The sequence below is a fragment of the Cebus imitator genome, unplaced genomic scaffold (assembly GCF_001604975.1).
Source record: "Cebus imitator isolate Cc_AM_T3 unplaced genomic scaffold, Cebus_imitator-1.0 Scaffold84, whole genome shotgun sequence".
Lineage (NCBI taxonomy): Eukaryota > Metazoa > Chordata > Mammalia > Primates > Cebidae > Cebus > Cebus imitator.
Genome location: NW_016107399.1, coordinates 2,161,640 through 2,182,161, shown reverse-complemented (window position 1 = coordinate 2,182,161; position 20,522 = coordinate 2,161,640). Strand labels below are relative to the sequence as shown.

General features: G+C 45.7%; 1 protein-coding gene across 1 annotated transcript in view; it reads left to right on the top strand.

Moving 5' to 3' along the window:
* Window positions 1-3,467: 3,467 nt before the first annotated feature.
* LMX1A (LIM homeobox transcription factor 1 alpha) overlaps window positions 3,468-20,522 on the top strand; it is a 152,681-nt gene continuing 135,626 nt past the window's right edge. The window contains exons 1-2 of the mRNA XM_037740477.1: window positions 3,468-3,726; window positions 5,890-6,076. Coding sequence (XP_037596405.1) covers window positions 3,651-3,726; window positions 5,890-6,076 — 263 coding nt within the window. The 5' untranslated portion in view covers window positions 3,468-3,650. The remainder of the gene's footprint in view (window positions 3,727-5,889; window positions 6,077-20,522) is intronic.

Here is a 20,522-nt window from a genome sequence, read left to right as displayed (position 1 = left end):
ATAAAGTGTTTGAGTTTAAACCATGAGGAAAACCATGAGGCATGGTCAAGAGGATCTTTCATAGAGGGGTCAGAATGATCCCCCTGTGATCTACCTGCCCATCCGTGTTACTGAGTTGGCTAAGGCCAAACTGAAACAGTCCTAAGGTAGGAGTAAGATGCATGACTCCCACTTCATTGAAAGAGGATAAATAAATCACAACAGAGAAAGCTCCAAATAAATAAGTTGTATCTTTATTGGTTTAGAAACATCACTTAAACACATCAGCCAGGACTATACCTATGCAGCCATTGCCCAGCATCCCATAAGGATCTGTTGGTTCAATTGCCCACCCCACTGGCCAAAGCCAGTCTGATTTCACAGACTTTAGACTGTGAGGGCCTGACCAACCACATAATGTAGCTCCTTCATTCCAGAAAGGTATTAACATCTAAAGAGGTGAACTGATGGGCCAGACCAATTCAGTGGCAAAGCTGGGAATGGGACTGAGGTCCTTTGATTCCTGACCCTTCACTGCAGTGCCTCCTGACTATAGTGAGAGCTCCACTCATTCCTCAGTCAAGTAAATGGTATTTGTTAATCAGTTATATGTGTCTGGCTCTGCATTGAAAGTGATATGACTTATGATGTGATTTTGAGGCACTGTCCCCATCCTGAAGTGCCCAATGGCTGGGGAGACATTCTCACCAAAACCTGTGTGATCTACACTAATCAAGCTGCCTTGTGGGTGGATGTAAGAATTGTTTGAAAGATTTGGGTTTTAGGTCAAATAGAATCTATCCTCTTTCAGGATATTCACTAAAAAGAACAGTCTTACCACTAGTTAAAATGTATTTAGTATATTCAAGACCTTTAGTGAAATCAAAACTCTGCTGGGTATTTAAATAAAAATGTTCCTGTGGTTGTATCTGCCCTACTCCATTTTTTTCTTGCTTAACTTCTATTTCACATATTATCCTAAGAATACTTGTAGTTTGTATTTTTTTTTTTTACACCCTGCTCTACCTGGGGTGACAGAAAGGACAGAGGTCAGGTGTTAGGAGACATGCCACTAGCCATCTGGGTAACATCAGGGAAATCTCCCAGCCGTGCTAAGCCCCACAGATTCATCTGAAACAATGGATAAAACTATTTGTTCTTCCTTCCTCACAGGTTTGCTGTAAAGATCAAGCAAAATCATGTATGTGAAAATGCCCTAAGTGTAAAGCAGCATTCAAATAGAACATATTAGCCTCTTTGCCATTTCTTCTTGTTTCTTTGGAGTCATATTCAGTGTTTGGCTGTGTCTGTTGGCAGAAAGCACTTAGAATGGAGAATGGGGTCGCTGCTCCTAAGCACATTAGAGCAAGTTGCTGCCAGCACTTTTTCTTTAAAAATCAAGAAGTGGCTTTGGAGGAGGTAATAGAAAACCCTAGCTATGTGACATCTCCTGTTCGAGTTCACCATGTCAAATGGCCTGCCAATTTCATCTCAGTTCAGTTCGGTTTAGGAACTGAAGGTGCCCCAGAGAATCACACTGAATTGAACCTTCCCAGGGTATTCAGATGATGGGTCTTGGATTTCGTGAATTCCCTTCCATTTTCCTCGTAAGATTGGGATAACAGTTGTCTTCACTTCATGGGGGTTGTTGTAAAGATTAAATGACTTGACTATGTAACCAAAGCTGGCACAAAATAAATGATCAACGCTAGCCAGCACTGTGATGTATTTATTGAGCATCCACTTGGGGCCATGCAACATGCTTATCCCCTGGGATATACAGATGGATACCACCGTATTCCTGCCCCTGGAGGGGCTAAAGATCTGTCATTGTACATTAAAGTTAGGACGTGCAGAGAATTCACATTCCTCTCCCCCCACCCCAGATACTTCGTTCCGCTAACAATGTCCCTTTACCTGATTTCCTGTTCAGTGCCATTGCAGGTTCAGCATCTGGGGGCAGATCCCACCTAGTGTCTCCCAGGAGCATGGGAGACATTAGGCCGTGGGCCCCATGCCCTCTGTACACCCCATCAGTGAATATGGTTTGAGCTTAAAGGAAGTTGGGAGATTGCGCGAGCCCTGGGGTGATGAGGGGTTTGAGGAACTCGGAGCTGCTGGGCCCACAACCACTGGTGGAAACGGCTTCTCAGCGCTTCCCCGGGTCTGGGTAAGGACTGCAGCGCTGTTATCACTTGCAGCAGTAGGAGAGCTGTGGGGGAATCACCATGTCCGTACCCGGTGTAGGAGGTGCAGACATCTCCGCAAAGGTCCAGTCGGGGTGAGGGGTGTTGGGGGCGAGCCGGGCCAGAGAGCCCCGAGGTAAGAGTTGCACCTGGAGGGAAGGAAACTTAGCGTGTCCCAGACCTCCCAGAGGCAGAGGGACGCAGAGGGCCGCGGCCATGAAGTGGCCTCGAAGCCCGGCTGGGAAAGGGAGCACCACGGCCCCGCCACGGGACGCACTGCCAGCCCCCCGCCCAGCGCACCCCACCCCCTCTCCTCCGCCGCGCGCGCAGCGTCGCAGCCCCTGTCAGAAGCTGCAGGATCCGCCCCGGCGAAGCAGGGCCGACTCGCACCCAGGACCCCGGGCCTCTGACTTCCCTCCTAGCCGCGGAGGAGCCACCGGCCCTCTCCTCCTGCTGAGGAGAGAAGCGGGCTGGCAGGACGTCCCGGGAAGGCCGGCCGCTAGCCACCGAGTCCCTGCCCGGCCCGGGCGCGCGGAGGAGCAGAGCCAGGGGCCGGCATTCGCTCCGGCTCCCTCCCCGGCGCTCCGGAGCTGAGGGCGGCTCCTCCGGCTGCAGTCTCGGGGGCGACGCCTTCCCGGGCCGAGCTTCCCGCAGCGCTCCGCAACTTCTCTCTGCTCCAGCCCCTGGGAGAGAGCTCGTCTACCAGGTAAGGAAGGCTGCCGGTGCCTAGACTGCGGCTCGGGCGGGCGTGTTTCTGAAAGTTGATTTGAAATGCATCCAAGAGTGAGCCGGGCCAGCCCGGGCTCCTCCCCGAGGCGACTTCTTTGCTTCTGCAGACATTCCCGGCTCTGGCCGACCGGCGGGAGGACCTCCCTGCGCGCCCCGCACACTGGCTCCCGCGCGCCCCCCGGCAGAGCGCAGCGCCCAGAGTCTAGAAGCGGGCGGGAAGCTCCCTGGATCTCTTACGGTGCCTCTCCTCGACGCGGGCAGGTGAGGGCCGCAATGGGGCGGCCAAGACGCGGGATTGCAAGCCCCATCGTCCCGCGTGCCTGGACCGGGTCGCGCGAGGGAGGGCACCCACTCTTTACATGCCCATCATATCCCAGTAGCTGGGTTCCTGCAGAGACGTCCCGAGGGCCCACCTTTGTATAGGTTGGGGCGGAGTCGGACTCTGGATGGAAAACCTGGGGCTAGGGATGAAGGTGGGGGTGGAGGGGACAGGAGGAGAAACGCAGTTGGGGGGCGGAGGCCTAAGTACAAAACCGGTTGACTTCAAGTGAAATCAGATCAGTCAGAGCAGTTCGCTGTGACTGATCTCTCCTCCCACCCTACATTCTCTTGGCTGAACTCTACCCTCCAGACTGATTCTGGTCGCCCTGGACACTCCCTCCCAGGAGTGCTTTGGCTGCGGGCGCCAAGTCCCAGCGGACACGGACGTCAGACTCATCGTTTCTCCTCTACAGGTCCTCCCGGCCCGGCCCGAACATGCTGGACGGCCTAAAGATGGAGGAGAACTTCCAAAGCGCGATCGACACCTCGGCCTCCTTCTCCTCGCTGCTGGGTGAGTGTTCAGGCTGTGCGTCCCAGGCGCACTCTCTTTCCGCTTGGCCCTGGCTCTGCAGCCCGGCTCTCTGGGACCCGGTGCGCTATAGGGGAACTAGCGCCCCTCTTTCCAGCACTCAGTTGAGCCCGGTCGCTATCTATCAGTCCTTGTGGGTCGTCCCTACCCAAATAAATCCAGCAAGCCGCTCCAGGCCTCACGCACCGGGCACCGAATTCCCCAAAGCCGCGAGGGGCGGGCGAGCTAGTTCGCAGGCGTCTGAGTGGCAAGTGATTAAAAATACCCAGGGCTGGATTTTTAATCTCGGAGCTAATCGACGTCTGATAAATGCCGCTCTCTTCTTGTGGCCTAGAGGCTATAGCATCGGAGACTCAAGGCCCGGAGCGTCCAAGTTCGAGGCGGCTTCTCTCCCCCACCAACTCCAGCCCCAATTTCAGCCTTGGGCACAGCTGAGAGACTTTTCCGGGCCGGTGGGCAGCGCAGCGCGGGGATTAGACCGCGCGGCGGGGCCCTAGCCTCGGCGTTAATTAACTGGAGCTGGATGCCTGGTCCAGTGGGTCCCTCCAGCCCAACCCTACAACTCCTTTGCAGCGACCGCGGAGGAGCAGCGAGTCAGAGACCTCCGAAGAGTGTCCACACACGAGTCTTGCAGAGCTGAAGCCAGAGATTCTGGTTACGGCTCTCCCACCCACTCCGTCCTTGGAGCTTTTCAAGTGTGGGAATCTCGTGTTTTAATTTTTATAGCAGGGGGGATTTTTCGTTCTGTCATTTAAACCTCTTGCCGCTTTCACTTGGAACCGCTAGAGCGGGATAAATGTGGAGGACTAGACAGTTCTGCTGGGGAAACGTATCGAGAGAGGAATCTCCCCACCCCCAACACCCCAGATGAAACGAAATCATGTGCACTGAGCGCCCCTCTTCGAACTCCCCCTTTCGGGAACTTTCGTACTGGCCCAGCCTGGGAGGAGAGCAGAGGCCAGAGCACGCAGTACCCTGGCGGGCAGTGCGTGCGGATTTATGTTTATAGTGGGTGTCGCGTTTCGCTAGTGCCCTCCGCTCGGCCCACGTTCGCTCTAATCTCCCGGGTCGTAGCCCAGGACGCTGAGACCCTGCCGAAAGAAAATAGAATTGTTAAATTGAGATCTGTCTCACCGCTTCTCCTAACCTTCCTCGTCCGCTCCCCAAAGCGGCCGGCCCAGTTCTGGAGCCGGTGGCCCGGCCTCTCGAAAGGGGAGCGTGAGAAGAGTGTAGGCTGGAAATGGGGAGCGCAAGAGTGTTAGTACTGGAATGACAAGGCCGTCTTTGAATAGCTGTGAAAAGTGCCAATCAAGGTGGCCAAGCGTCACCACCTGAATCACCTCTCCGCCCCCCACAGTCTAAAGGAATAAAACACAGAAAGCCCAAGGGGTAGGAAAGAGTGAATTCCCTGCCTTTGCAGAGTCGCTTTGAGGCCCGTTTCGCCCCCATACCCGGCTGCCGAACGTGCTTGGTATTGGGTATGCCGGCCCGGACACTCCACGGCCTGCTTCTTCCCCTATTTTTTTTTCCCTGTCTCTATTTTGACACTTCATAGTTATGAAAAACCCATGTGCAATTTGCACCCCAGTCAAGACGCAGCAGTTTGGGGATCATCGTTTTGAATAATGTTAGGTTTGCTTGGGAGCGAGACGGTATTTTTCTGTACCCCCCGGACTTTTTAGGAAGAAAAGAGAAAATTTTAAGTTTCCCCTCAAAAAATGGAACAGAACTGCGTTTTAACAAAGAAAAAAATCCAAATTGTTCTTATGTATTCTCAGTTTTAAAAACAGTCAGTAGAGACAGGCATAGTGATTTAATAATTACGACGTAATAAACCTGATAGCACAAATTTGTATATAATTTAATCTTAGAGGATGTGCGCACGTTTGCGAGCACACGTGAGTATGTTTGATAATTAAAGGCCAATTATTGATTTCTGCGCCCTCCCCCGCTAGGAATTAAACCTTCTCACCTAGTCCTCGTTTATTAGACAAGCCACTTGTTTTGATTTTTTCCGAATCTCAGCTTGGTTGGGGGCCGCTGGGGAAATCCGTGGGGTGTAGGGATTAGGAGCAGGTCCCGGCCAGGTTTGGCAGGGTCCACCCGCCCAGGCTGCTCACCCGCGAACGTCTGTTGTGGCTACAGGCAGAGCGGTGAGCCCCAAGTCTGTCTGCGAGGGCTGTCAGCGGGTCATCTTGGACAGGTTTCTGCTGCGGCTCAACGACAGCTTCTGGCATGAGCAGTGCGTGCAGTGCGCCTCCTGCAAAGAGCCCCTGGAGACCACCTGCTTCTACCGGGACAAGAAGCTCTACTGCAAATATGACTACGAGAAGTAAGTGGCCGCGTCCCCGCAGCGCTCCCCACGCACCGGCATCAGCGTGCGTCCAGGACTTTGTCCTCCCTTACCCTAGTCCTCTTCTGGAAGGCCCAAGAGGCACGCCCAGCGACGCAGAACTTCCCTTCAGTCCAGTCCTGTACATTACCCTTTCCAGGAAGGTGGTAGGGAAGAGATCGTGCGGGTGCGAGCAACAGTGTTCTGAGTCCCGCAGAAGTGACTGCGATGTCTCCTCCACGGTCCTCTCGCAGAGTTTCTAGTCCTCCCAGGCTCCTTCCTCTGACTCGGCTATTCCCAGAGGCCACTCTTTGTTAGCCTTGGAATCCCTCAAGCTTGCTCTCTCCAAGCTGGTCTCTCCCTTTTACCGGGGTGCCATGCGGGTTGCCAGTGACCCCAAGTCTCCTTGCTGGTTCCCACCCCTTCTTACCCAGGTGTCCGCGCCAGCCTCGCTCTTGTGCGGTGCGGCGAGACTGTACTGACCCCGCAGCTTCTGTCCCCTGTGTCCCGTGAGCGTTTTCAGCTCGGGTGTGTTCGCTGGAGTCCGGACAGTTTGGGCTCGGAAATGGCGCTGCTGCCACTCGGAGCTCAGCGCACAGCCCGTTCGCTCTTTGACTGTAGCCTTTACCCTTTTCTCCAGAACCCTCTGACGCAGGGGCTTTTAGGACAGTAGTTGGGGCCTGAACTGAAGCCTTCTCCTTCAACCTGTGCCTCCACCCTATTCAGGTGTGGATATGCTTTTCTGCCACGGAGCAGGTTCAGTTCCCTCCTGTCCACACAAACGTTATGGGATGTTTACAGGAGAACTGGGAGGCAGGTATTTAAGAAAGTGAATGTTTCGAACCTAGAGCTTTATAACACCAAAGCCTGGATGAGGCCAGGAAGTGGGAGGTAGAAGAACTTCCTTAGTCTCTCCCGGCGTGCCTGGAGGAACTTAGGAGATGTAAGCAGAGGGAACGGGCTTTCCTTGCGAAATGTTTAATTAATAAGGGTATTGGCTTCGCAGGGCTTTGGAAATGACTGAAGAAGAGTGGCTGATCCGGAGGTCTCTGTTTTTGTGCTTTCGGACTGGTGTAGGTTGACTGCGTGGACGCGCACGTGCAGGCGCGGAATTCTGCATTTGTCACTGGTGAATGAAAGGGACAGCATTACATGAGGATAATCAAAGGAGGGTTAGCATGCGTGAAACGCAGTTCTATCATGTTATTAAAAACAGACGATGAAAGGGGCTGAGCGGGAGAAGTCTCAGTATAACAGAAAACACTGAGAATAAACAGAAGTATTTTCTTTTCCTGTTGTCTGGGGCTATGCAAGTTTAAAAAATTGACAAAGTGAGTAGACCCGGTGACCTCCAAAAAATTATCTCTGCCACTCTGCTTTTTTGCCCTAAAATGATTGAATTTTACCCCCATGTGGACAGAGTACTAGGCATTTTCTTTTTTGTGTGTGTGTCGTTTTGAAAAGACAATAGCTTGGCTTTTTTTCAGAACTAAAAAAAAGTGCTTCACTTTGGATGAGTTTGACAATATGCAAATATATAAAGAAGTGAAAACTCCTTATGACCACTTATGAAATGATATTATGGTTAACATTTTTGAAAGAAGATACGCCTGTCTCTATTCTTGGTTGTCTGTTTATTGACATGGTGTCTGAGTGAAAAGTGTAATTTTTAGGTAGTTAAACGGATTTTGCCGACACAACTTCAAGTATCACCTTTGAATAAAGCTTCTGGCTGATTGCTCGCTTTTTTCTCTCTCGCTTTTCATGGAAAGGTTTTGGTATTGTGTAGACTGAATCTTTAACTTTCTGCTTATAGATTACTGAAATGTCCACATCCTTCAGGCATAACACTAGCAAATTCACAAGTATTGGAGCTTAGGAAAGGATTTGGGTTGTGAATTTCTATTCTGTTTGTTAAAAAAAAAAAAAATCACGAATCAAAGAAGGCTTAAGGGTCAACACAGCTGTCTGGCCAGTCAAATCTTCTTTAAGGAAGTCAGGCTGTGTCAAGAGGAGAAGAAACAGTTGTTGTAAAGTACTTAACACAACAATGTCCCTTCCATTTCAGCCTTCCAGGTTTGGCGCGGTTTGGGCTGATTAGCCCAGGAAGGTCAGTTCTCTTCTCACAAAGCTATTTCTGCAAAGGGAAAATTGCAGGGATCAACTTGCCAGCTGTTAGCCAGAACCTAGAAGACTTTACAGAGGGATGTGAGCTACATTGTTCTGAGAGGTGCTGACGTTTCAGTGAAGGATTTTAATTTTAAAATATTTTTGGAACCACAGATTTAGAAAATCGAGTTTCTTGTCCTCTTTAGCTCATGGCACGATAGCAGTACTGGTCTGTACTTAGCCCATCAATTGCTTGTTAGATTAATTTATTCCTTTTTAAAATTCCTTTTTTCTCTATCCCCCATCCCAATCATATTCTTCTTCCAATAAAATAGGGTTTTCATATATTTGATAATCTTAATGGTCTTAGTCTGCATGGTGGTGCCTGTAGGAGAAAAAGGAGAGGGATTTTTGTTTGTGTGAGTGTAAAAAAAAAATTAGGCTCAGGACAAACTTGTGTATTCAGTAAGCTTTTATGGAGCTCATATACACAAGACATTAGGCTAGACGAGGAGAGGACAATGAGAAAACGTCTCAGAGCCTGCCTTCAGGAGGCTTACAGCTCAGCAGTTTTTCTGTTGTGTTGTCCTTGCCATCAAGTATTTCTCAGTCTTTTTCCATTTAGCGTGCAGGACTAGGTATTGCACAGAAGCTCTCTGGAATGACCAGATATTTATCCTCCAGAGGAAATACAACTCAATTTTAGACAATAGTCCTGAAGCAATTACAAAGAGCATTTTTCTCTTTAAAAAATACTTTTGTAAAAATAGCTTTGCTTTTTTTTTTTTTTTTTTTTCCCTTGGTGGATCTCTGAAAAATGTGAGGCCCAAACAAAGAAAATGGGAAGGAAATGAGGTGCGACTTAAATGGCAATACAATGTTGATGGTAAATTACGGAGCACTTAATAAAAAACAAATATGCAGGCAGTGCCTTGGTTTCAAAAATTCATGAAATTCAAATGCTATTTCTACACATTTAAATGAAAGAATATATAGGGAATGCACAGTTTTCAGTGACAATCATACGCATAATATTAGCAAAGAAAGTTTATCAAATTTATCTTAGCCATCTGTATGTGCATTTCTGGCTGTTGGGCAGTTTTGCATTTGACTTAGCTGTCTGCCTACGGTGTTAGGCAACCAGTTAAGTTAAAATTTCATTGTCTCAACTAGTTATCACACCTTCACAATGTCAAACACCAGGTTTTTCTAATTAAAAGAATAGACTTGACGGTGGCGTCTTGCACACACAACTGTTCATCAGAAGACTTCAGGATGTTTTATTATTGTCTCATATACTGTGATGACAGTAGGAATAATTACTCCAAAAAACCAAGCATTTAAGGTGAGAGTGTAGAACACTGATTTATTAACGTATAGAAATTAAGAACTGAAGGCTATCTTTGTTGTTTATGACATGTCAACGTGGAAAAATTGCTAGTTTGGTGGGATGACAACATTTACACAATTGATGGAGCTATAGCATGTCATATAAAACATGAGGATACATAGGTGTAGATGTTTTAAAAGTGACTTCAACTGTCTTCAACGTTTCTGAAAGTTAGCGAACAACCAAAATATTTTCCAGCCTATGGGACTTCTATTTATGTAACTGTTGTTCCCGATTTAACTGAGTCCTCTGTGATCTGGTTAGTTTGGAGTTTTCCCTGAATTTGTTCCAAACAAATACTGCAGTTGGACTTCAGTCTGAGACAGAAGAGACTGCTGAATAACGGGAATGTGGTAATACAATAGATAATTAAGCCTTCTGGAAGGGATACCACAGTTAAATCAAGGTTTTATTGTTTCTTTCATGTGCCTGGCTCTGTGGGTCAGGTGGGGCCCTCTGCCCTCACATATGAAGTTTATCATGACCCCTCGGGTTGCTCTGGACATCCTAGGAGCAGTGTGGGATAGTATTGCTGTCATCGGGGCTGTTCTCACAACATCATAACTCCCCACATGTCAGCAAATCACAGGCCTTGGGAAACCTTTCCTCAGAGAGCCAGTGGATGTTTTCTTCCCTTTCTTTTGGAGCAGACTAATTTTTCAAAGAAAGGGACTGAAAGGGGGAAAGTGACTGTCACACTTAGAGCTTTCTCTGCATCTTTCTTTGGACCTGCTGTTGGCAGCCCCTCGGTGAAAATGACTTAGGTAATGATATCTATTAGGATCAGTAATGAACTAATTCTGCATTTTATCAAGGTAGTGGAGGAGGTGTGTGTGTGTGTGTGTGTGCATGCGTGTGTGTGTGTGTAGGAATTAGTTTGGTTTTATGACTGTGACGTTACTTGGAGATCAAAATTGGGCATGCAGTTACTCATGAAAGGAGCCCGCAGATGAAATTACAGAGGCAATTGTTACAGTTTTGCTTTACTTTATCTTTTGTTGGCCCCACTCCTGGCACAACAAAATTCAGGAATATAAAAATGAAACACAGCTAGCCAATAAACTGATGTCTGTGTTAAATTGCAGGAGGCTTAGCTCGCACAAGCACCATCCATGGGCTGTGGCTGTGTTTGTGCAGGCACTTAATCTCTCTCTTTCTCTCTTTTTAATTTTAGAGGGTGATTGGAAACATTCCTTGCTCAGAGGTGTTTTCTCTTTTTATATGTATTGGTCCCTGGGTAAGACTTTCTTGGAATTTAAGGCTTAAAATTTTGAAATAAAATTAGGTGGCAGGAGTAGATATTAATAGTATTCTGGGAATTAAAATACTAGATATGAACATTCCTTTTTAGAGTAGGCTTATGGGATTCTTTTGATCCTTACATAAATGGAACACATTTTTAAAAGTTATTTATTCAGTCTGGTTTTAAATAGTACATCTACCTGGCTAGGAAGTAGCTTTTGATATTCAGACTTTAGTGACAATAACTTTCTTGATCATTCATTGTTCTCTTGCTTTCTGCTTTCATTTTTCCTATTTATAATTATTAATCAAAAGACCATTACTGGTTTCAGGGAGGCCTCTTCATTATTGCTTTTTAATTCTGGGAAGGTTTTTGGAGATAGTGAGCAGGGACTTTTTCTCTAAAGAAAACAATTCCAATTATTTCATTATAGTCAAAGAAATTATTTGGGTCATAGTGTTTAGAAGGGAGAAAATAGACAAGGGTTTAAAATACTCATGATATGATTAGAAATTTAAAGCATTTTAGAATAAATGCATATTACAAAATATCATTGTTGAATTTTATCATATTCGAAATAACCAATAATGAATGTTATGATCTTGGTTATTAAGTACAGTTGTACAACACTGGAAAATGAATTATGAAGAAAAAATGCAATCACATCCCCAAGAGAAAGATTTAAAAATCATTTCTGCCCTAATTCTGAAATCTTAGATCCACTTCAGTGTTTTTCAATTTTCTTTCTTTTTTTAAACATTTTTTTTCCTGACGTGGATTTGTAAATGCTCTTTCACATCGTCAGAGAGAAGTTTTGTATAAGCCACTTGGAGGGTGAGATAGAGAGTTGGGGGCTGGATGGTGAGGCGTGTCTCTCCCGCCCTCTGCGTAGAAGCAGAAAGGCTCCTATGTGGGAGGGCCCAGCCCTATTTCCAACATGCCTGAGACGTCCTCTTAGGAATGCTCTATATGTTTCTCTTAAAAAAGTCTCTTAGGAACATTAGGACAGTCGCTGCCAGTGGCGTTTTCAGATTTGATTTGGGGAAGTTGGTAATTTTAAGAGCAAAGTGTAGAAAAGGTTCTGGAGCAAATATCAGAGAGGACAGAGAAAAGATGCCTTTTTCCCCTTCGGGCCCCTTTAGAAGGGCCTGTTTTCTGAAAGAGAGACTCTGGCTTGGTACCCCATAGGATTAACGTTTTCTCCTTAGTGTCCTTTGACTAGTGTGATACGAGGTGTTTTAGTCATTTTATCACAACTAAACTTAGTGACTTTATCACAACTAAACTTAGTGACGTTATCACTGACTAATGTCGACTGCAGCTTTGTGTCTCCTTGTCATATATCAAATAAAATCTGGTCAACCCTCTTGCTAAAATGAAGCGAACACCCCCAAATGTCAAATTGTTATTTTAGTAAAGCACAATTATCTGTCTATATTTTTAACCAAGATGAAATTAATAAAATTGCAATGGCCCTGGTGTTAATTAACGGGAGGATTAGAGCTATATCGGCTAAAAAGGAGGTGTAAACACTGTAATCTTGCTACATGTTTGTTTTCACACTACTGAAAATAAATAAAATGAGACTTAGGATAGGGATTAAGTTTCTTTTGGCATTAGACAGCAGATGCAACTGGAATGCGGCAGAAACCCTGAAGTATTAGTGAAGACATTATGTAACGAAGAAAACTGTGGCCCTACATTGGTTTCCTACCCCTTGGGTATACTTGGTCCCATCACAAATAGCCCCATCTGGGTAGTTAAAAAAGGATTTTGAAAGCCTACCTCCGTGCTGTTCTCTACAGTGGTGCAACAAGGCAACCAGTCATCTGCAGAGCTTGTCGCCTTGCTGCCATGCACAGATTAACTAGAATTTAATGAAAGGATTGCCAGATTCCCCATTATTGCACCATAATGTCATAACAACTAAAAATACAAAGTGGACCATGCTTTTCCTAGTCCTCTAACTGAAGTCACATGAAAGAGTTTGCTCTCTTCCAGCCTTTCAAGATTCCAGTTCGGGGATCCTATTTTTGGATAACAGCAGATATGTCTGGCTTTTCTGACTCTCTGGGCCTCCAGTGTCTCCCCGCACCAATAGATCAATCTGTGTTTTATTATTATTGTTGTATAATAGAGTGATAGATTGATCGGTCTGTCTCTGAGAGCTGTCTGGGCACTATGGACTGGATTGCCTTATCCTACAGATCCAGTTAAACTCCGTCTGTATTAAAAATATCTTAAGTGTCCAGCCTTGCTAGGAATGGACCACATGCTGTATCTAGACATCACATCTGCCTCTGCCCCCTTCTCCCTCCCCTATACCCTGTGGAATTCTATTAACTTGACTCTTGCAAGCATCCATCAGATGTTCTTAAACTTCATTTCATCAACTGCCTCATTTTTTGCCCAAACTATTTTTGTGGACTGTTAATGCTCTTTTGATTTTCTAATTAGCCATTTATTTATTTAGTAGAGGCAGAGTGTTGCTATGTTGCTCAGGCTGGTCTCAAACTCTTGGCCTCAAAGCGATCCTCCCAAAGTGCAGGGATTATAGGCATGAGCTACTGCACCTGGCCTAATTAGCCTTTTAGATGCACAAAATAATAGTCACATGACCACTCAATTGGGTGGGGCTCAGGGAAATAGATGGAGAGTTGTGTAACTCTCAGGTTTGTATGACCCCATGATCATTAGTCTTTGGGCAACCATTTAGGGGCCCCTAAAAGCATTTCTGACTGTGCTTGGCATCGTAGTGGATGCTGGATTATGTCCTGCTACTACAGGTGGGTGTGTTTTGGTGGGTGAGAGAAGTACCTGAATCTGATGCTGTCATCAATAAACCAGGAGAAAGAGTCATTTGGCCAGAAGCCTGGTTAGCGTTCGGTGGGTTGTAAACACATCACTCTTTCTCAACTCTTGGCTCCTTCTCTGTACATCACACTTCTCCAGCCTGGAAAGAAGTATCCTACATCTCTTGAGCACCAGGTTCCACTGCTGCGATGAGAAGAGCTCTTTGGAGCAGCTTCCTCTCCTAATTCCATCCTGCCCCTTCAGTTGCACGGCAGCCACGCCTAAACTCACAATTCTGTTGCCTCCTCCCTATCAAGCCTCAGGAATCTTTAAAAGGACTTTTCGAAACAAAACAAAACACCCCCTCCTGAACTCCAGATTAGCCTCTTAAGCTCATTAAAGTTCCTTTAAATACCAAAATGTTGGGCTCCTGGGGACTATCCCCCCAAACCATATTTTCATTCTTAACATTGTTGTCATTCACTGTGCAGCAGATTAAGGCCAGCTCCCTCCGGGCCCAGAAATAGGCCCCCTCTCTCTGCAGGAGGGTCCGAATATGTCTTTGTTTGAGCACCCGACAGCCTGAGCCTGAGTGGGAGTTGATGCCAGCTTGGCCTGGGGCCCCCAGCTCCAGGAGGGGAAGAGGTTGATGTCTCTCCTGAGCATGGGGCCCAGGAAAGGGAATGGGCATTTGAGAGGAGAAGGTGTGAGTTTTGCAGTTTCACAAGCTTGGCAGTCATTGGGTCCTAGCCCAGTCGTTGGAGAGAATCAGGAATAGGCTAGTGCTCTGATGGCCTGGATTTAAAGAGCTGTCCTGGCCCTAGGGAATCAGGGTTGCTTTAGGAGCCTTGAGAAACACTAAAGCCTAGTTTCTGTGCATCCCCCAGGCATTCCTGGTCCATCACAGTGCAGTGGTGGATTTTTATGGACACATCTGCCTTTTGCCTAACATTTCTTTCCTTATTTCAGCCTCCTTTCCGAAGAGCTTCCTTAATAACATCCCGCCTCCTCTCTCATTTCAGGCTTTCTTCTTTAAAGCTGGCTCTTGGGGACAGCTTTCTGGTTTTGACAGGGGAACAAATCCTTTTAAACGTAACCATCTAGAGCTTCCTTCCCTGATCTTGGCTCCCTGCTCACTCTTTCTCCTCTTGCTCTTCCTCACTTTGTGGCAGGGATTCCCATCGTGCATGTGTTCTCCGGTAATGATAGCCACCATCTTCACAGCGATGTAGGCATAGCTCTTCAGAGACACAAACCAGTTGACAGTGCCATGAGGTAGACTCTGGAAAATCAGAAGGGAAGAACATCCCAGGAGACTCCTCTCTGCGTCTTTTTGGCTGGAGTTTTGCTTGCACCCTTCTTTGCCCTGGTGCTCTGTGCACCTTGAATTTCTGGATTCAACCACAGCACTTGTTTTTCTAAGCCCCATTTTCAGAATCTCAGCTTGGCTGTGCCTTCTTCCTTGTCTCATGCTCTGAACCCATCTTGTGACCTTTTATGTTTCATATTACTTTGTGCTCAGGCTAGAGCTGGCTCTTACCTAGCTGCCAAATTTGGACGATGTTATGAAATAATTCACATTGGGATGGACGAGATAATGTTCTATTCTTCTGAAGATATTTTTTAACTGGAAGAGTGTTCAGTCAAATGAATGACTATCTCAGGGTAGAATTTTAGGCTCTAGATTGGAACCACTAGTGGAGGAGATATTTTGTGCAAATAATGCTTTGTAGGAGGCTTCCCTGTTTATCTATATGGACGGTTGGCCAGTATTATGTGCGCATTTTTTTTCCTTGGTTTTATTTTCTTTATGCTTTGTCTTTGGTTGAGATCTTACATTTCAAAAACCCATGTTCATAGATGGAAGGGGATAGATAGGTGGGTATGAGTGGTTTGGACACTGCATAGCTCTCTCCATCACTGAAAAAATAATTTGAAACACATGTCTTATTGTCAACAGATGTCTGAGCCATGGTTTCCTCATCTATACAATAGAATGTAAGAATAATAACCTCATAAGGTTACTGAGAGAATTAAATAAGATAATGAACCTGAAAGGCCTTTTGGAAAAATATAGAGTACTCTACATGATGGGGTATTATTATTGTTATTTATATATAAGCAAAAGCTTATACATAGTATTTGGAGCTGTGTATGATAAACCAAGACAGTGTAGTTCTTAAAAGCATAGACTCAGGAGCCAGGGTATCTGGGATCAAATCCTTGTCCTGCTGTTCCTTAGCTGTGTTACCACAGGCAAGGGTCTTACTTGCTCTGTGCCCATTTCTTCTCTCTAAAACAGGGATAGTAATAGTATCAACCTCAAAGAGTCACCTTTGTTTAATATTTGAAATGCATGCAGATCAATGCTTGGCTCACAGAAAATGCTGTAAAATGATTCATTGAAAAAAAATGTATCCTTTTCAATTTTTGAAGATCCTTCACATATATTATCTCTATTGATCCTCACAACAGTTTTAAAAGTTAGATAAGGAGAGGTTTTTGGTTTTCTCCTCCTGCATTTTATAGCTGAGGAAATAAAGGCTCAGAGAAGTTAACAACTTGCCCAAGGTCATGCTGTTGGGGGAAGAGAGAAGCTGGGATGCTGTCCCCAGCCTCTAACTCCTGGTCCAATGGCCTTTCCACTAAGTCACACCATCTGCTGCTCGAATTCTGGTGTTCACACCCCAGTGAGATCACAATTCTCAGTTTGTCCTGTTGAACCAGCTCTTGGAAAACAAGTCCCCACCTGCTGGATACTTGAGCTTTCAGGCAGCCTCCTGATGGTCAGCTGTTTATAGTATTCTGTGGTTTTAAAGGAAGTTTTTAGGATTTGGGGATTGACTCTGTGTGTGTATGAGAAATCAGCTTATGTACAATCATTGCTCTTGTTTGCCAAACTCCTTCACATCCACAAAGCTGTCCTAGACCATCCTTTCCTATCCCACACTATCCGCATTGGTCTCTATTGCCCCTCTAGCATATAGCATAGCTGTTCTTTCCCCCAGCCCCCAGAAGAAGGACAAAAAGGCAGAATTTGCTTTCTCTCCAGCTCCAAGGGTTTGCTATTGGTGACTTTTGTCCTGGGAGCTTGTCTGTACATTTGGCAGCAGAACTGTTGAATATCAGATCCGGAGCTTCCAGCATAACTTCCATTGGGACCAGCCAGCAGCTGTCCATCCATTCCTTGCATAGCCCCTTTCCAAGTTTTCTTCTGAACTGTGTTGTATTTTCAAACAAGTCTCAGCCTTAGCTAGAAAAGATCCCATTGTGCCCCCAATGGAGGCTGATTTCCAGAACTGTTGACATCTCTCTTGTTTGTTACTTGGCCTGGCTGGATCAAAAAGTGATAATGGAATCTCAGTTTTTAAGGAAATTGAGTATTTCTGTATTGTATTATTTCTCTTACCGTTGCTGAAATTTATTCTCTTAAAACTAGCTCTAGTTCATTTTGGAGAGATGAAATATATTTTGAATTTAATCTTTGTAAACTGGTTTTTAATGAAATTAGAGATTTCGGGTAACACATGAGCAACCGGAATGCACTTTACTTAGTTGTATGTGGAATTTTCTAATTTAGAGTTAAATACACTCTTATAAGTAGTTGGTTTATTAATTAAATCATTAATTCATTTAATCAACAAACATCCTTATTAAATTTCTGCATGTTAGGTATGTAAAAATGAATAAAACACTGATGCACTAAAGACTGTTTAGACGTGTAGATTAAGCAGATGCTTGAAAAAAGAGTAACATTATTATTATTATAATTTTTTGAGATGGAGTCTTGCTCTGTTGCCCAGGCTGGAGTTCAATGGCATGGTCTCAGCTCACTGCAACCTCTGCCTCCCAGGTTCAAGCGATTCTCCTACCTCAGCTGCCTGAATAGCTGAGATTACAGGCGTGTGCCACCATGCCTGGCTATTTTTTGTATTTTTAGTATAGATGGTGTTTCATTATGTAGGTCAGGCTGGTCTTGAACTCATGACCTTGTGATCTGCCCACCTTGGGCTCCCAAAGTGCTGGCATTACAGGCATGAGCCACTGTGCCTGGCAACATTATTTTAAGAAAGGCATGGCCACAGGCATAGAGAACCATTTTATCTAAATTCCTTGGTTCTGTATGACCATGTGCTATTCATCATCTTCAAAGTGCTTATTACAACTTGAATATATGTGTATATATGTCTATATATATTCCAGTAAAGCAACTATATGTGTATGGTCTGTCTATGTTACTATACCAGAAGCTCTATTAAGGAAGACACTTCTAGTTTTGGCTTTGTTTTATAACCCCTTCATCTCTATAATCTTGCATACTATTCAGCAAATACATGTTGGTTGAATAGATAAATTAAACATGTGACTTGCTTGGGGTTGTTTAAAAAGCTTCATGGAAAAGGTGACATGTTAACTGGCTCTTGGAGGATGAGTGGGAATGTAGGAAAAGGGGAGAGGATGGGAGAATTCCAAGTGGAGAAAGAAACATGTACAAGTGGATGGAGTTCTGAAAAGAAAGTGTGCTAGCTGCTGTAGTCACTGTTCATGGACATGGTGGTGCCACAGTGTCAAGTGCATTTATGGAATGGCTGGTTGTGGACTGCAAAATCATGCCAAGTGGCTAGGAGTGTTGTGTAACATGCAAAGAACTTTCAGTTTCATCCTGTGATTAGTAGGCAGGCAGCAGAGATTTCTAAGCATGGAATATTGTGGCCATACTTATTTTCTGGAAAGGTAATTCTGGTGGCAAACTGGGGCACTAGTAGGAGCCTGGGTAGAGACTGGCAGAGACCACTTAGACAGTTGTTGCTATAGTCTAGACAAGAGATAAGGATATAAATTAAGGTGAGACATTGGGAATGAAGAGGACAAATATAACCAAGAAAATATTCCTGACATAGGGTAAGTTGAACTTCATGACTTTTGACTGAGGAAAGGGGTGATAAAGAGAGAAGATTTGAAGATGATCCAGAAGGGACAAGGTGGACTCTCATGTCAGTACCCGATAGAGGGAATTTAAGAAGTGAGCAGGAGACAGGCAGAAGCGGATGATGACAATGACTATGAACATCCTATGCTAAGTTACTGGTGAGATAGTCTGGTGGAGATGTCCAGGAGGCAGTTGTGAAAGAAGATCTGGAAACTAGTCAGGGCACAAAGTTTTGGGATACATTATCATGTAAATGTGAGAAGAGGAGAATGCCCAAGCGTGCACTACATGAAAAGAGAGCCTAGGAGGACTCTGTGGGGAACGCCAGAATTCAAAGAGCTCTGGGAGATTCTGTAATGAGATGACACAGAGGCAGGGAGAACACCGGAGTGAGCGGAGTTCTGGAAGACAGGGCAGTAGTAGGGAATTTCAAGAAGCAGGGCTGCCTGTTTGCCCTTATCAAGAGTAGTTTTGGCCAGGTACAGTGGCTCATGCCTGTAATCCCAGCACTTTGGGAGGCTGAGATGGGTGGATCACTTGAGTCCAGGAGCTTGAGACAAGCTTGGGCAATGTAGTGAGACCTCATCTCTAAAATAATAAAAATAAAAACAGCCAGATGTGGTGGCACGTGTCTGTGGTCCCAGCTACTTGGGATGCTGATGGCTAGAGCTCAGGAGTTCAAGGCTGCAATGAGCCATTGCACTGTATCACTACTGCACTCCAGCCTGGGCAACAGAGCAAGACCCTGTCTCAAAAATCCAAACAAACTAGGTTTGCTAGAGGCATAGAGGGGACAGGATAGCATTTTATACCATATAAAGGTTATACAGTAAAAAGAAGTTGGAGAAATAGAGGGATTGATACGGCCACTCTTTCAAGAAGATGGGTAGTGAAAAAAAGATGAGGGGAAAAGATAGAATGAAGGGAAGGTGCTTTAGGATGAGGTAGTTTTGAACCTGCTTGATGGCTAAGGTGAGTTTAGCCAGGGAAGGAAGGAAGGAAGTTGAAGATCTAGGAGGGAGAGCATTTATTTGATAGAGGAGAAGCCTGGGGAAGGGTCAGGGACACATCCGGGGCACAGGTTCTGCCCCTGCTTTGCTCCTTCCCAACCATCCCTTCCCTTTGTTCTTTTGTGCATTTCCCTGTGGGTTGGTTGGAACCGATCACTGCAGGGCAGGGGCTGGCAGAGGTGGGTCTGCTTTCCTTCACTCCTCAAGGCCTCTCAGTAGGTGAGAGCTTCCCATAGAGCTGCTTTGCCAATATCTCCCTGGGTTATGGGCCTGGGAATGGCACTAGAGTGAGGCTCCCATCTATCTCCTTCTTCTTCAGGTAACCCGTCATCTCAGCGCAAAGCTCACTTGCCTGATTTCTTTTTGCTTTTGCTCCTGATCCATGCAGAACTCTATTGCGTGTTGTCCGAAGTACACCTCCGCACGGCCAATTCCCCAAGACAGGTCTTACAAGCCTCACCAGGCCAGGAACTAGTGGCTGTGCCTATGGGCATGCCTGTCAGTTGAAGAGCTTTTGCTTTCTGTGATACTTGGGAGGACTCTCAAAACAAGGGAGTTCAGGGTATGGGTACCATCTTCCTTGTTGACCAGACTACAGTGACGCAGTCTGTACCCAGCTATCACTGTTTTGTAGTGTTATCCACTTGGCTGATTCATACATTTCCTCCCCCAGACTGGAGAGTGGGGTGACTAGTGGGTAAAACTGGGTTTTCAGAATCTTTGAGCTTTAATTCTGTCTTTGTCTCTGCTTTGGCTGGGTGGGCCTGGGCAAATCATTGAACCTCTTTGAGATGATCCCATTTAACTGCAGTGCCTTTACCTTGAGCTCTCTGAGGTGCGGAACATGCTCACAAACTGCCTGATGTGTGCAGTGGTGGAAAGTTAATTGTTTTGACAGGAAGAGGGAGAACAGTGTGTGGTTAGGTGGGAATACTTTCCTAGGTCTAGGGCTGTCATATCCATGTAGCTAT